The 18,116-nt window shown below is 40.7% G+C and overlaps 1 protein-coding gene across 1 annotated transcript; it reads right to left on the reverse strand.

Moving 5' to 3' along the window:
- Nucleotides 1-6,475: 6,475 nt before the first annotated feature.
- LOC130736403 (uncharacterized) lies at nt 6,476-8,699 on the reverse strand. The gene is made up of 2 exons (XM_057588239.1): nt 8,573-8,699; nt 6,476-7,929 (listed from the first exon to the last, which is right to left on the reverse strand). The coding sequence occupies exons 1-2, from the start codon at nt 8,697-8,699 to the stop codon at nt 6,476-6,478; spliced, it is 1,581 nt and encodes a 526-aa protein (XP_057444222.1).
- Nucleotides 8,700-18,116: the final 9,417 nt, after the last annotated feature.

The following is an 18,116-nucleotide window of genomic DNA, read 5'->3' on the forward strand; positions in this document are numbered from 1 at the left end:
TGTTGTTGATCGTTTGACAAAGACCGCTCATTTTATCCCGATCAACCTGAAGTACAAGGTGGAGAAATTGGCGGAAATTTATGTGGCTGAGGTTGTGCGTCTACATGGTGTACCGACCAGCATCGTGTCAGACAGAGATCCGAGGTTTACCTCTCACTTTTGGGGAGCCTTGCAGCAGGCCCTCGGAACTAAGTTGAGATTGAGCTCTGCCTATCATCCGCAAACCGATGGGCAGACAGAGAGGACAATCCAGTCGCTGGAAGATTTGCTACGGGCCTGTGTGTTGGATCACAAGGGCAGTTGGGATGAGACGCTGCCATTGATCGAATTCACTTACAACAATAGTTTCCATGCGAGCATCGACATGGCACTTTACGAAGCTTTGTACGGTCGGAGGTGTCGTACGCCCTTATGCTGGCATCAAGATGGAGAAAATTTGGTGATTGGCCCGGAATTGGTGCAACAGACCACCGAGGAAGTCAGGAGTATTCAGGAAAAGATGAGAACCACGCAGAGTCGCCAAAAGAGTTACGCCGACAACCGACGGAAGGAGTTGGAATTTCAGGCCGGAGACCATGTCTTCTTGCGGGTTACCCCGATGACAGGTGTCGGAAGGGCAATCAAGTCCAAGAAGCTTACTCCGAAGTTTATTGGGCCGTACCAGATCACGGAGCGAGTTGGACCGGTGGCGTACAGGATCGCCCTACCACCGTTTCTATCCAACATCCATGACGTTCTTCATGTGTCGCAGTTGCGAAAGTACATGGCAGATGATTCACATGTGATTACGCCAGACGATATACAGCTGAGAGATGATCTGACAATGGAGGTGCCACCCATCAAGATCGTCGACCGAAGCATAAAGCGCTTAAGAAACAAGGAGGTGCCTTTAGTGAAGGTCGTGTGGAACCAAGAGACTGGCGACGCGACCTGGGAGTTAGAGGATAAGATGCGGGAGTCACACCCCGATTTATTTGTAAACCCTTAAGTTTCGAGGGCGAAACTATTTTAAGGGGGGTGGTATTGTAAGGCCCTAAGTTCAATTTGGAACAATTTTATGGAAGTTTGAATAAAATTGAAGTTTTTGGCTATGTTTGATAACTGGCAGATTAGAACTGTCAACTTGTGTGAATTTTTAGAGGGTCTTAACGACTTCATTTGGGAAAACTTCCTTCATGAGAGTTGTAGCCCCTCAAGTCTAGAAAATTCTCCAAGTGGTTTCGTGTCGATCCGATATCTGTAGCTCCAGATATCCCCGTTTTAGTGAACGTAGTTCCGGCTGTACAGTGCCAGCGGGATTATTACATTGTTTTTCTTCTAAGTCCGAATTTAATTATGAATTTACCTTTGAGGGCTTAGGTTTTAGTAAGTTTCAGGTCTGATTAGGTAATTAAATTGGTGGGTTAAGGTTGAACTTGGGTCGGGCTTGTGGAAAAACAAAACCCTAGCCCACTTGTGGGTTGCATGGGATTTTAGCCAAGGGGGGAAACCCTATTCTTCCACAATCAGAAAACAGAGATACACTACAGCACCTTCACGTGAAAAACAAAGAGAGAGCAGAAGAGAGAAAAGAGAGAACGTGTGAGAGAAGAGAAGGGAGCCGCCGCCCAAGCCACCACCATTGTCGCCGGTCACGCACGCGAGCAAGGGAGAGAGCGCGAGTAGAGAGGGATTCGCGAGGGAGAGGAAATAGAGAACGAGGACAGCAGCTTTTGAACCTTCTTTCCATCTCCAAACTTCTGTTTTTCCATCACCAAACAAGGTAAGGGCTGGTCTTAGGATCTTTTGGGTAGAATAGGGGTTATATCATGAGTTTTCTTGGAAAAATTATGATTCTTGCCATGCTTTGACATGATTTTATGTATGAACTTGATTCATGTGCTTGAGGTTTTGAATATGCGATGTGTGCTGGACTTTTCCAGGTCATATTGGGTTACACTGTGAACATGTTACTATATTTGATGCTGGTAGATGACTTAGAACCCTTAGAATAGAATGGCTTAAACGAAATTGATGGCAAATGCATTCTCTGTCAGATTTCTGTGCTGGACAGTAAACTTCAGGTCCTATTTTCACTTGTTTCTGGTCGTCAAATAAAGAAATGATTAAAATACAAATTGTAGATCTTCGAAAGAGCTTTCCAGGCATATAAAGATCATAAATTTTGGTCTAGTATTGTGTGTTGTAGGTCGTTTTGGGTAACTGTCATACTTGCTGTTTTTCCCTGTGTCGGACAGAAACTTTAAGGAGTAATATCACCTAATTCTGGGGCTCAAAGGAAAATTATTTTAACTAGAGAGTTGTAGATCTTTAAAATAGCTTTCCAGAAAGATATTATACATGATTTTTTGTTGGAGGATGCATTCTGTAGACCAGTTTCAATGAACGTTGTTTCTGCTGTCCAAAAAGCTAAGTTGCGAAAATGTGTTGTTTTCCATGCATAAGCCTTATGTTACCTTATTTGATAATTTATGCCATGATGTGCCATGCGTAAGTGTAAGTTTGTGCTATGCCTTATGTGAATTGTGATATTATTGGAAATTATTCAAAGGGTCGCTCACCTAGCTGTAATTCCCTTGTTATCGTGAATGGTGCTATTTATTGTGTGCGATTAAGCTAAAAGACTTAGGGTGACTGACTTAGAGCCTTAAGAACCAAGAGAAAAAGAACTAATATTGTTGTGACTCGCTTGCAAGTGAAATTAATTAATTTACGGACATAGGTCGGGTAGACTATGGTCCATGAGAACGATGGGCTTGCACGCGAGGGAGATTTTGGGTCGACTGCGGTCACCCGTGATTTTTGTGGATCATTGCGGCTCCACGTGTTTGTTTGACTGCGGTCACCGTGATTTTTGTGGATCATTGCGGCTCCACGTGTTTGGTTGACTGCGGTCACCGTGATTACCGTGCCTCTGCGGAAGCACGAAGATGGCCATGGAAGTGTTTGGCGGGTTGTGCAAAGTGAGGAATCGTTAGGTGACTAACTAACATCTAAAACTTTAAAGAAAAAGAGAATTATTTCGATAGCGGATGATGTTCATTTATATCCACTGTACTGTATGTTCTTGTTGTTTTCTTTTAGACCTGACCCTTTCTTGTTTGCTATGTGTTTATTTGGGGGGGGGGGGGGTAGATGGTCGTGAAGATAATGGTGACGACTCATTCTTGGGAGTTGATGCTACGTAACGAGCCACTACCGGATGACAACTACACTTCTGATGAAGAGGAAGAAGATAAAGAGGAAGGGGTCAAGGATATGGTTGGGTTTTGAGACATCCATTTTTCTTTTGGGTTGAGATTACCGAGTTTTGGAAGTATTGAACCATTACTTTATTTTAGTTGCGACAGTTTAACTTGATGTAATTTACTTTGAAGTTTTCTTCCGGTTATTTATTTCATACTCTTTTCAATGATTAATAATGTTGAGGTTTACGTTGATGATTATTTCCGCAAGTTTGAAATGGTTAAGTTTCGAGAATTTTGTAAAATTGAACTTTTATCATTAATTCGAGATTAATAAGTGAATCGACGAAAACTCTTTACGAAAATTGGTTAATTAGTTACTGTGTAACACTCGAGAAATCGGGGCGTTACACTTCCTGGCAGGGGTTCTTGAATCCTTCGTTACAGAAGCCTTCTTGGATTGAGTGGAAGACTTCACATTCAAACCCATAACTTTGACTCCAAGAGAAGTCTTCTCAATCTTGCCTTTGATAGGATCTTGCTTTCCAGAGACTTGAGACATGGTGAAGAAATAGTGTAAAGTGAACAAATTCAGAGAATTGATGAAAAATTGAGAGCAAGGAGAGACAGAGGTTACTAAATCAAATATCACAATCGGTTGTGAAATTGAAATTTGGCCTTTGGGGTGATTATATGGCAGTTGAGTGATGAAGAAGCAACCTTGGTGATGATGTCATAACGACAGCTATTGGTAGTTACGAGAAAACTAGCCGTTAGAGCAAAAAGGTGCGTTGATTGCTATGCTTCATCAAAGAGGCAAATCCCAAGATTTCCTCTCAATTTATCAAAGGTGGTAGCATCGAGTGGTTTGGTGAAGATATCTGCCCATTGCTTTTCAGTGGGAACATGCTCCAAAGTCCTCTACCAAATCTCTAATGAAATGATGTTTGATGTCAATGTGCATAGTCCTACTATGTTGAATAGGATTCTTGGAAATATTAATAGCACTGAGATTGTCACAATACAATGTCATGACATCTTGCTTGAATTCATACTCCTTTAGCATTTGCTTCATCAACATGAGTTGAGTGCAACTACTCCTAGCAACAATATATTCAGCTTCAGTAGTTGACAATGAGACACAGTTTTGCTTCTTGCTGAACCATGAAATCAAGTTATTCCCTCGGAAGAAACAATCTCCAGATGTGCTCTTTCTATCACCAGAACTCCATGCCCAATCTGCATGACAATAACCAACGAGAGAAGAATTTGTATCATGTGTATAGAGAATGCCATAATCACATGTACCATTTATGTATTTGATGATTCTCTTCACTTGCAAGAGATGACTAGCCTTTGTCACTCTTCACAAACAGGGTCTTGTCTATTACTCCCTGATAGTAGCCATTGCTGACAAGAAATTATGTGAGTCTTTCATACCACGCCCTAGGAGCCTGTTTTAATCCATACAGTGCCTTATTGAGCTTGATCTGGATGATGAGGATCTATGAATCCTTTGGGTTGTTCAACATATACTTCTTCACTCAAATACCCATTCAGAAATGCACTCTTGACATCCATCTGATAGAGTCTAAACTTTAAGAGACAAGAAACTCCCAGTAAGAGCCTTATAGATTCCAGTCGAGCCACTGGTGCAAAAGTTTCATCAAAATCTACTCCTTCTATCTGGGTGTAGCCTTGAGCTACCAACCTTGCTCTATTTCTAGTAACAACTCCATTCTCATCTGTCTTGTTCTTGAAAATCAACTTAGTACCAATGATGTTCACTCCTTCAGGCCTTGAGATGAGATCACAACTCCATTCTCATCTGACTTGTTCTTGCATGGCATTTATCCGGTATTCATCAGTCAGTGCTTCCTTGATATTCTTGGGTTCTATCTTGGATATGAAATAACCATGAGCAATAATATTCTCTGGAGGGTGAATCTTCTGAATTCTGATTGATGGGGCCTTATTTGAAGTAGTCACCTTATCTTCATGTTCATCAGCAATAGTCTCAGATTCATTGTCGAAGCAATTGGTGGGACATCGGCTTGGACAGGTGCACCATCATCATCTTCATTTACATTTGACTCCTCTCTTTCACTTGGTACATCATCTATAGATACGTTCACAGATTCCATCATGGCCTTTGTGCGTGAGTTATACACTCTATATAAGCCTTACTGTTTGTTGAGTATCCCATAAAAATGCCTTCATCACTCTTGGGGTCAAGCTTCCTTCTTGGTTCACGATCAGCCAGAATATAGCATTTACTGCCAAAGATATGAAAGTGTTTCACAGTAGGCTTCCTTCCTTTCCAGATCTCATACTGAGCAGGTGAGGTTCCTGCTCTAATAGTTACTCTGTTGTGAATGTAGCAAACAGTACTCATTGCTTCAGCCCAGAACTTGTTGGGAACCTTCCTTGCATGTAGCATCACCCTGGTGTATTCTTGAAGAGTTTTTTTTTTCCTTTCAACAATACCATTCTGCTGAGGAGTGATGGGAGCAGAAAACTCATGACTTATTCCTTCTGAGCCATAAAAATCAGAGAATTTTGAGTTCACAAACTCTCTTCCATGGTCACTTCTAATTCTTATTATAGCCTGCTTTTCTCAGTTTGAAGCTTTAGACATAACCTCTTGAATATCTCAAAGGTCTCAGATTTCTCTCTCATGAAGTCAATTCATGTGTACCTGGAAAAGTCATCAACACAGACAAAAACATACTTTTTACCTCCCAGACTTTCAACTTGCATGGGCCCCATTAGATCTATGTGTAGTAGTTTAAGGACCTTTGTTCTGGTTGGATGTTGGAGCTTTGCATGGGACTTCTTGGTTTGCTTTCCAATTTTACACTCTCCACATATTCTATCTTCTCCTGCCTTCAACTTTGGTATACCACGAATGGCTTCTTCAGAAATGATCTTCTGCATGCTCTTGAGGTTGATATGACCCAGTCTTTGGTGCTATAAGTTTAGCTCATCCACTGTTGATATCAAACATCTAGAGACTTGAACTTTCTCCTGTGAGACCCACATGTAGCAGTTGTCTTTGGATCTGACTCCTCTCATCATCACTTTATGATTATTTGTAGTAACAATAGACACTACCTTACTGAACAAAACATAAGACCTTGATCACAGAGTTGGCTTATGCTGATAAGGTTTGCAGTCAATCCTTTAACAAGTAACACATCATTCAGATCTGGGAATCCAGGATTTACCAGCTTTCATATTTCCTTGATCTTTCCTTTCGCTCCATCTCCAAAAGTAACAAAGTTGCTAGATTATCCTTTGAGATTTTCCAGATATTCCTTGTTTCCAGTCATATGTCTTGAGCAACCACTGTCAAAATACCAATCTTCACTTGAAGAAGCTCTGAAAGATGTGTGAGCTATGAGGCATGTGACTTTACCTTTGGGCTTCCAAGTCTTCCTTTTTTGTTTTCCCTTTAAGGCTTTAACTATGTTCTGAGTCTGAGGATAACCATAAAGCTTGAAGCAATAAGGCTTTATGTGGCCATTCCTTCCACAGTAATGACATCTCCAAGGAGTAGGTGTATAATTCTTCAGCTGAGAACCCCCATGTTGGGACATCGGGTCCAACATCAGATAGTTGGTGGGGTTCTTGAATTCAGATTTGGTTTTAGCCCCAACAAATTTCTTTGGCCCCTTCTGATTTTCCTTGTTAGCAGTCTTGTAGTTAAAGCCAATACCTTTCAAGCTTCTTCCTTGTTTCCTTGTTTCCTTCAGTATCTCATCAAGCATGATAGATCCACTATTCCGCATACGCACTGATTTATGGGTAGCTTCAAGTTTGTTTGTCAGTATGGACACTTTTTCTTGAAGTTCATCATTGATCAACATCAGTTTAGGCTTTTCCACAGTGTCAACATCTTTAAGCTTTGTATTCCATTCATCAAGATCATCCTGCAGCTTGTCAATAGCTTCTCTCAGTTTTTCATTTTCTGACTTGAGTTGCTCTATTTCATCTTCTTTACTCTGACCAGATTTCTCTTCCTCTTTGGTCTTTCGCTGAGAATTAAATGGCTTAATGTCCTGGACATTTGACCTGTTTCTTCTATCAATCTTCCTCAGGGCTCTATTGAATTTTCTAGCAAGAAGAGCCAGCGATTCATATGGGTTCTCACTTTCACAGTCAGCATCATGTCCTTCATCAGTGTTGGATACAAAGGCTATGCTTTTGCTCTTCTTCTCAGGTTTATCACCCAATTTCAACTCATAAGTCTGCAACGAACCAATGAATTCATCAACCTTCATACTGCTGATGTCTTGAGCTTCTTCAATAGCAATGACTTTCATAGCAAATTTGCTGGTGACGGACCTCAAGTTCTTCCTCACAAGCTTTTCATCTGACATAGGTTCTCCCAGAGCAAACGAAGCATTTGACAAGTCACGCACACACTTGTGAAATTCAGAAATAGTCTCATCCTCAGTCATCATTAAGTTCTCAAACTGAGTAGTAAGCATCTGGAGCCTTGACATTCTCACTCTGGTGGTGCCTTCATGTGCAGTCTTCAAAATATCCCAGGCATCCTTTGCCACAATGCATGTGTTGATCAGCCTGAACATGTTCTTGTCAAGTCCATTAAAGATAGCATTCAGTGCTTTAGAGTTTCCCAGAGCAGCTTCATCTTCATCCTTTGTCCATTCTTCCTCAAGTTTCTCTGCAGCATTTAAGGTACTTCCCTCACCTTGCGCCTTAGTGGGATGTTTCCAACCTTTGACAATGGTCTTCCAAGTCTTGTTGTCAATAGACTTGAGAAAGGCAGTCATGCGAACCTTCCAGTAATCATAATTGGTACCATCCAGAATAGGTGGCCTGTTAACCGATCATCCCTCCTTGTTATCCATGAGAACAAGAAAGTATCTCCCTGGAGCTCACCCAAACAGAACCGGGGTGCCTGCTCTGATGCCAATTGAAATTCTAGTTCCCTTGGAAAGAATGTCCTACGCGATGCTGGGACAATCGATTAGAACAATTGATTACTCAATAACAATATAAAGTAGAAACATAAGAGAAACAAGACACAAGAATTGGTAACCCAGTTCGGTGAAACTTCACCTCTGTCTGGAGGGTTTCCACCCAAAGAAAGGAAATCCACTATATCAAGATTCAGGCACTACAGACACTCATGAACACAACAAGTTCATAATTCTTTTCCTAACCTATCCAGTGTATTTCTACTTAGTATCTCAACCTAGCCCCTCTCACTTTCTCTCAATCACTGCCACAATGATTGGTGACAAGAAATCACGAGAGTATTTGAACAACCAAACAAAACACAGAACGCAGCCTTGCCTTATAGAATCAGAGAGCAAGTCTCGTTCACAACTAACAAGAACAAAGCACAATTAACAAACCTAAAAACACTAGATCTTCAATCTGAGCTTCAATGTCTTCACTAGGGTTAGCTTGGGCGGAAGAACAAATGCAATCTTCCAAGTTGCGTAACAACCAAGTAGAAGAGAGAAACAAATCCTCAATCATAGTTTGTTTCAACAATAATCAGCATGCAAATAACTCCCTTCAATCAGTTACTTGAACCATAAGTAACAAAGGGACCCACTTTGCGCGCCAGCAAGAGCACGGATGTCCTGGCTTCATGAAATCAGATGCCACGGCATCTGCTTCGACATCAGGTTGTGTTTAACAAAATGCAAGACAACAAAGGAACAACACTCCAAGACGGACCTCCTGACTCAGATGTTCCGACAAAGAAAAAGAAGCGATCTGAAGACTTCTGACTCTGGCTCTAATTCTGAAGAGGAAGAGAAACCCAAGAAGAAGAAGAAGAAGAAGACTAAAGCAACCACTAAGGTTGTTTCTTCTCACTTGGTGCAGAACCAAGCTCCCAGATCCACAAGAGCTTCTGCCAAGGTTTAAAGTAAGCCACCTGCTTCTACTTCTACTTCTATTATTATTGATGTTGATGTTATTCCCTCTTCCACCTCTACTCAAAACTTGTCTCCTTTTACTTCACCTTTCGCTCCTATTCATACTCCCCTAACCACAACTTTTATCCCAATTACCACTACCACTGTCACAACCACTTTCGCACCACCTCCTAAACCAACATTTATCCTAAACTACACTGCCAATGAAGAAGCCTTTTTCAAAGTTCTAAGTCAAAGAACTTTTGCACCATCTTCCACTATTTTTATTCCCTATACACAAGACTCCACTCTTCCCACTCTCCTTAACCCAACTCCTCTTGCTGTAGTCTTTCCCCCTCTCACTTCTTCAGAAACCTCAAATGTTTCTCTATCAGGATATTCCCCTGTGAACTCTCGGGAATTTGAATTTTCAAACCCTGAAGTTCAAACTTCTGAACCCATTCCTGATCAGACCACTTCAGATCAGATGCTTCATGACGTTGCTTCTGTAACGCCCCGATTTCTCGAGTGTCACACAGTAACCAAATCGTCATAAATTTCATAAAGAATTTTCGTCGGTTCAATTATTAATCTTGAATTAATGACAGACGTTCATTTTACGAAAACTCTTGAACATTAACCTTTTCTAAACTCGCGGAAGTAACCAACATCGCAAACCTTTTAAAATAGATCATCTGAGATAAAGTATGAACATAGGTCTGAATTAAAGTAAATTACATCAAAACTTCCGAATATTTCAAACTAGAGGAAAATAAAATGTTCAATGCCCCCAAACTCGAAAACTCTCAACCGAAACAGAAAATAGATATCCCTTAGCCCAAAACACCTAGTCTACGTTCTCTTCCTCTTCTTCTTCGTCATCCTCTTCCTCGGAAATAAAGTCATCATCAGGTATCAGCTCGTTGGTGAACTTCTCTAGCAGATAGTTCCTTAGACCTTGGTAGATTTTGCCCTTCCCCGTGTAGTACTGAGATGCCGCCAAGACGTGGAAACTCCTAGCCCTCTATTCGTCGTTAGATGGGTTCGCCCAGTTCCAAGGCTCCCCTTGCACAGGTGGAAGCTCCTCTTTTTCCGGCACAGTCTCCGGCATCTTCTCGGGTTCCTCTGAAGGTTCCTTCTTCTCTACGGACATGTCCTCAGATGGATCCGACTCCGATTCAAAATCCGAGGGTACTTGAAAACGATAGGGTTTGAATGTAGTTGCACCTTCCCATTCAGCAGCTGAATTTGATCCATTCTCCCTTTTTGTCGGTGCATCAAAGGGTAGCATTGCCGACGTAAATCCGGTGGACCTGGTGCGCGTCGGTCACCCAAGCCTCGTCCTTTTGCTCATCACGGAGTGTGTAAGACCCTGATGTTATTGTTATTAGTATAATTTGAAATGAATAATAAGTGTGAAATGTTAGTGAAGAATGAGTTTATTTGGTTGATTATGCGTGTGAAGATTTCATGAAATATGTGAATGTGTATTATTTTGAATAAATGTTGGGTGTTTGAAAGTAATTATTTTGTGGGGTTGTGGCCCTAAAAAATAAGGTGTTTTGTGTGTTGCTTGGAGGCCAAGCTAGTGATGCCCGTGACTTTGTGAGAAAGGGATAAGAAAATATCTCTTTTTGAATTGCTTTGAGTTAGTTAGGAAAAATATAGTTTATTTAAATAGATTGAGTTTCATTTAAGAAGGAGAGAGATTTTACCTTTTATTTATTTTATTATTTAAGTTTTTTTAAATAAAAGCTGAATATTTAATTTTATTTCCAAATAAACATGAAATTGAAAAAAAAATGAAAACCCTAGTTTTGCTAGCTTGTAGCCGCCGGCTATGTAAGGGGGAAAAGGGGGTTTCACTTTTACTCTATTTATTTTTATTAATCAGTAATTAAGAGGCATTAAATTAGATTGAGTTGGGCTTGGGTAGGAAAAAAATTGAAAACAAAACCCTATTCTAGTGTGAGTGGCTGATTGGAAAGGCAAACCTACTTCTATTTTCACTTCAGCAAAACATAGAGTTGTACTACTAGATCAAAACTTGATCTTACAAGGGCTGGTCTAGTTTTGGGTAGAGTCTAGGTGAATGCATGCTTGAACTTTCATGATTTTATGTGAAAAGTTGTCAATTTGGGGAATCTTTAACATGAGGGGTTTGTATGTATGATTGAGGATTCTTCCATGCATGTTTAGAATGAAAAGGTTCTGTTTTTATGATGCCTTGTTACATGATGCATTGATCCATGATGATTTCATGCCAAAACCTTGTTATTTTCACTATATATGCCTAGATCTGAATTGTGGTCATTAACATGTGTTAGATCTGGTTATTTGTTGATGTTTAATAATGGAATCCTTGCTGGAAATTGACATATGAGACTTTATCAAGCATGATCAAAAATTTTGGAAGCCCTAGGCCATAAACATGCCACGACCGAACCCTAGTTTTGAGGGTTTCAGCAATTTTTCTTATTTTCTTTCGACTACTTGTTGAGTTGATGTATTGCTGCTGATTTTATTACCTTAGTTGTGAAAAGCATGAATTATTTGATGTACTATAGGGTATGGCCGAACCCTATAACTCCCTAGGATTTGGTAAATGCTTTTCTTACTTGTGAGAGTTGTGTGAAATTATTATTCTTGTGGGAAACGGGGTAAAACCCTAAATGACTTGATGAATATGCTATATATGAAGACTTATTATTTTGCATAAACTTATGATATTGGTAGTGAACCCTGAGAAGTGATTTCGCTTACAAGTAGTGATTGTATGGCTATAGTGCTAGTCGTAGGCTATGGACCATGAGAACGATGGTACCGTTAGAGACAAATGGTTACTTGCACGCGAGGGAGAAATTGTGGATTGACTGTGTTGGTCTCCACGTGATAACCATGATTTAGTCATGGAATAAGGATTGACTGTGTCGGTCTCCTTGAGAACTTGTGGATTGACTGTGTTGATCTCCACGTGACTTGGGTTGACTGTGTTGGTCCCCTCATGAATGATCATCTTCGGGTGATCGAGATTGGCCAAGGTGTTGATCCGTGAAAGGGTGAGGACGTTAGTCTAACTAAACCTTAGGTTGCTAACTTGAGATATGAAACCTTGAGACCTTGGTTATTTGTATACTTATGTTCGAACTGTGTTATTTGTGAGTGTTGCATGAGATCTGACCCTCTTTATGTGTTTACTTGTTGTTTTGGGGGGGGGGGGCAGATGGTCGTGATCACAAACACGGTCAGTACCTGGAGGAGAAGGACGAGGCTTGGGTGCCCGACTCACACCAAGTTTGTCCTATCTATGTCGGTGATGCCACACTTTCGGGAATCGATGAGAAAGGAGATTACGTGGAAGTTCAACAATATAGGGGGAGGGTGAAACTGCCATTTCCACCCTCTCGTTTTCAAACTCTTGTGGACTTAGCGTCAGAGACATCTTCTATTCGAGTGAAGGAGACAGAGCTGGATCCTTCTGAAGACATGGAGGTTGAACAGGAGGAGCCAACGGTGGAGCACGAAGGACCACAAGGGCCTGGAGTGGAAGAAGAAGAACTTCCGGAGCTTGTAGGCGAGGAGTGGGTAGAAGAGAACCGGAGCAAGAGCGAACGAATGGTTCAGCGCTTCTTCTGTTTGGCGGTCGAGTCCTACGACAACAAGGAGGGCGACATCTACCGAGGTTTGAGAAACCATATGGTCAGTGAGTTTACCAATGAGCCAATACCTGATGATGAGCTTGCCATTGAAGATGAAGATGAGGTCGAAGAGGAAGATGAAGATGATGAAGATGAATGACTTCCACTTTTCTTTTGGGTTGAGAGTCCGAGTGGCATTGAACTATTTGGTTTACTTTTCAGTTGGATATTTTTTTAAGTCGATGTAATTTACTTTGAGGTTATTTTTCGGATACTTATTTCTATACTCTTTCCGTGATTAATAAATTTTGAGGTTTTTACGTTGACGATTATTTCCGCGAGTTAAAAAGGTTAAGTTTCAAGATTTTCGTAAAATTGTACATTTGTCATTAATTCAAGATTAAATAATTAAACGACGAAATTTTTTTACGAAAATTGTATTGTTTGGTTACTATGTGACACTCGAGAAATCGGGGCGTTACATTGTGGTATCAAAGCTCCGGTTGAGAAACCAGAGCACTAGGGCTTGGGCACACGAGTTTATGAACTCGTTGGTGTTTTGTTTTGGGTAGAAGTGATTTCTAGTTTTCCGCGGTGAGATTTGGGAAGACTTGTTTGCTAAGATGGTTGCTTGGCCGTGAGATTGTCAGTAATTAGTATCATTGTCATGATACTTGAGATTGACTGTTGTTTATGCATTAAGATATTTACTTTTATTTGGGGCACTGACATTGGGTTGTGGTTCTATTTCTAAGCAGGATTTCATCATGCCTCCGAGACAGGACCCAACCAATGCTCAGCTTGCTCAAGCCATGGCCCAGGTGATGGGCCAACATGCTACCACGACTGCTGCTCAGACTGTGGCACAGGCTCAGCAGGATGCTAAGGAGAACGCTAGGAGAGCTCACAGGGCTGAACGGGATCAGGCACATGATCAGATCAGGATGCGAACTGACTTCAACCGACATGGTCCGCCTAAGTTCCAAGGTGAGACGGAACCAGAGAAAGCTGATCTATGGATACAAGAGATCGAAAAGATTTTCGAAGCTCTCCATACTCCGGAAGGAGAGAAGGTGAACTTGTCAGTTCCCACGAATGCACCGCATTCCTTTTCAGAGTCATCTGCCCCCCCCCCCTCTAGAACAAACAAATAACAGATAATAGAGGGTCAGTTCCCATGCATTAATCACAGATAAAGCAATACACAATAACCATAAGATTAAATAGCAGTCTCAAATACTCATCTCTAGAGTTAGCAACCCTAAGGTTCAGTTAGACTAATGTCCTCACCATCACACAACCACCTCAACACCTTGGATCCAATCTCGATCATCCGCATATGCACAATCTCTTGGGGACCAACACTGTCGACCCATATCGCGTGGAGACCAACACAGTCAATCCACAAGTTCTCAAGGAGACCAACACAATCAATCCTTATCCCATGACTAAATCATGGTTATCATGTGGAGACCAACACAGTCAATCCACAAAACTCTCTCGCGTGCAAGTAACCGTTTGTCTCTAACGGCACCATCGTTCTCATGGTCTAGCCTATACCCTTGCACTATAACCATATCATTCACTACTTGCAAGCGAAGTTCGCATCTCTATGTTTAGCTACTAATATCCTAATCCAGAAGTAAATCAATAAGTCATCATGCATAGCATATCAACAAGAGGTTTATGGTTTATCCCCATCCTCGCAAGAGTAGAAGATTAAACAAGCAAACTTTCATCATATAAGCAAAATCACACGCCTAAACCCTAGAGAGTGTTAGGGTTTCGGCCAAGCATCTATGATACATCAAATAATCATGTCATCATGCTTCTTCACACATCATGTACGAAAATCCAGCAACTACCACAAACTTACATCCATAGACAAGAAAATCAACACGCCTAACCCTAAAAAATTACGGTTTCAGCCATACAATATCTAGGGCATCATTAAGACTTGTTATCATGCTTCATCATACAACTCATACAAATTCCAGCAACCTTTACATCATGTTCATTACCATATAACTACTCTTAAACGCATGGCATAGACATTCAACATAGATTCGAGGATAATCATCAAGTTTGACATAATTTCGCCTAAAGATTTTCATACATCATGGCATGAAATCTTTGAAGAAGGTAAAAACAGAAACTTTTTCCCTAAAACATGTTCAAAAAAAGGCTCTACTCATCATACAAAGGTTTTACATGTTAGAGAGGTACCATATCATCAATCACACGAGGTTTAACACACATAGAACAAGATTTCATGTAACAAATAGCCTAGACTCTACCCAAGACCGGAACAACCCTCACCTTTTCCTAGAGATTGATGTAAGATCAAGATTTGGTCATGTGGTACAACTCTATGTTTTGATGATAACAAGTATTTATTTGTGGATGAACAACTATGATACTCTAATGTTTGTCTTGAGTGTTTTGACAAACAGGTTCTGATTCTGACACCAGAAGATATATTCGTCAGAAGTTCTGAAGATCAGAAGATCTGAGGATCAGAGGATCTGAAGATCAGAAGATCAGAGGATCAGAAGATCTGAAGATCAGAGGATCTGAAGATCAGAGGATCTGAAGATCAGAGGATCTGAGGATCAGAGGATCAGAGGATCAGAAGATCAGAGGATCAGAAGATCTGAGGATCAGAAGATCTGAAGACCAGAAGCTCTGAGGGACCAGAGGCTCTGAAGGTTCAGAAGCTCTGAAGGTCCAGAAGCAGAAGTTACGAAGGTCAGAGGATCCAAGCATCCCTCTGACTCTGATCACCAAGCTTCACAAGTTCCAACACGAAGCATAACTCTGATCAGAAGTCAATGGTTAAAGGCAAATGTCTCTATCTAGAAGTACAAGAGCAGTGTACTATTCTGAAAAGCCTACCTACCAAGGTTCAGCCACAGCAGGTTCTGGAAGTTCCAGAAATGCCCTCCAACGGTCATATTCTCTCAACAGAAATATCCTTTGCACCTTGGACTATAAAAGGCTGAAGAAAAGAAGAAAGACTAAGAGTGAGAGAAAACAAAGAGCTGCAATACAAGAAAAGATTCAAGCCTCTACTTTCTTCATCTGTTCTTATTTAGTTTACACTCAGCTTATTTAGAAGCAAACCTTTGTAAACACCAACCTCAAACAGTTGTTTGATTTTCCTTAAGGGACCGGGTAGGTCAGTATCCTTAAGAAGACTAAGAGAGTGAATCTTAGTGGTGATTCCTTTAGGAGATCAAGGTTGATCGGATCCTAGAGAAGACTAAGAGAGTGAATCTTAGTGACAGCTAAGTCAGTGTATTGTTAGTCACTTGTAGGTTTCAAGTGCAGTTGTAACAATTATCTGATTAGTGGATTGCCTTCATTCTAAGAAGGAAGAAATCACCTTAACGGGTGGACTGGATTAGCTTGAGGGATTTATCAAGTGAACCAGGATAAAATACTTGTGTGCTTTTCTCTTCTCTCTATCTTTATCCGCTGCACCATCTATCTCAGAGAAACCGAAAAGATTTTCTTTAAATCTTAAAGGGAAAGTTTTTATATTCAAAACTCTATTCAACCCCCCCCCCCCCTTCTAGTCGTTTTTCACACCTTCAATTGGTATCAGAGCGCAAGTTCTGATTACCACACTTAACAGTGTTCAGTAGATCCGGGCCAGTGTGAAAAACTCATGGATTCCACCACTACTACAAGCAAATATCAATACAGTGCAAGACCACCTATCTTTGATGGTCAGAGATTTGATTTCTGGAAAGATAGAATCAAAAGCTTCTTTCTTGGCTTTGATCCTGATCTCTGGGATTTTGTTGTTGATGGCTACACCCCTCCTGTCGATGAACATGGTGTAAAGATCCCAAGGGAGAAGATGAGTGAAGATCAAAAGAAGGAGTTCAGAGATCATCACCGATCAAGAGCTATTCTGCAAAGTGTCATTTCATATGAAGAATATGAGAAAATTACTGATCGTGATTCCGCCAAGGGCATCTTTGAATCCTTGAAGATGTCTCATGAAGGAAACAAGAAAGTGAAAGAATCAAAGGCACTGTCTTTGATCCAGAAATATGAATCCTTCCAAATGGAAACTGACGAATCCATTGAAGATATGTTTTCCAGATTCCAGTTGATTATTGCTGGAATAAGACCCCTCAGCAATAGCTACACCACTGTGGATCATGTCATGAGGATCCTTAGAGGTCTTCCTGAAAGCTGGATGCCTTTGATAACTTCCTTGGAGCTAACTAGAGATGTTGAGCAGATGAGTTTGGAAGAACTCATAAGCATACTGAAGTGTCATGAACTAAAGCGTGCTGAACATCAGGATCAGAAGAAAAAGTCCATAGCCTTGAAATCTAAATCTGAAAAGGCTAAGGCTGAGAAGTCAAAAGCTCTTCAAGCTGACGAAGAGGAATCTGAAGAAGCATCAGAAGATTCTGATGAAGATGAGCTGACTCTGATATCCAGAAAGTTCAACTGCATCTGGAAGCACAGGCAGAGCAAATACAAAGGTTCATCAAAGGACGAAAAGTCAAAGAAGCATTTCAAACCAAAGAAAAGTCTGATGGTGACTTTTGATGAATCAGAATCAGAGGATGTTGACTCTGATGGTGAAGTCCAAGGACTCATGGCTATTGTCAAAGACAAAGGAGCAGAGTCAAAGGAAGCTGTTGACTCTGACTCAGAATCAGAAGGAGATCCAGACTCTGACGATGAAAATGAGGTATTTGATTCTTTCTCAACTTCTGAACTTAAAGATGCTTTGTCTGAAATTATGGATAAATATAACTCTCTCTTGACTAAGCATAAAAGGTTGAAAAAGAATTTCTCTGCTGCCTCTGAAACTTCTGTTGAACATGAGAAAATTATTTCTGATTTGAAAAATGATAATCATGCTTTGATCAATTCTAACTCTGTGCTTAAGAACCAGATTGCTAAGTTAGAAGAAATTGTTGCTTGTGATGCCTCTGATTGTAGAAATGAGTCTAAGTATGAAAAGTCTTTTCAAAGATTCCTAGCTAAAAGCGTAGACAGAAGCTTAATGGCTTCAATGATCTATGGCGTAAGCAGAAATGGAATATATGACATTGGTCATTCTAAACCTTCTGAAGTTGCTCCATCATCTCTTAAGAAAGGAACTTTCTCAATGTCAAAATATCATGCTCAAATTCCTTTACATTATCCTGTTGAAAGACCCAAAGTTGTCAGAACTTCTGGGCTAACTAACAAGAAAGGACCCAGAAAGTGGGTACCTAGGGATAAGATTATATATGTTGCAGATATCTTCAATAGGTCCATCGAAACTCCAACCATGGAACCTGGACAGTGGATGCAGGCAACACATGACGGGAGAAAGGCATATGTCCCAAGATCCAAAACTTGAACCTGAAGGTGAAGTT

This window comes from Lotus japonicus, chromosome 2 (genome assembly GCF_012489685.1).
Source record: "Lotus japonicus ecotype B-129 chromosome 2, LjGifu_v1.2".
In the NCBI taxonomy this organism is placed as follows: domain Eukaryota; kingdom Viridiplantae; phylum Streptophyta; class Magnoliopsida; order Fabales; family Fabaceae; genus Lotus; species Lotus japonicus.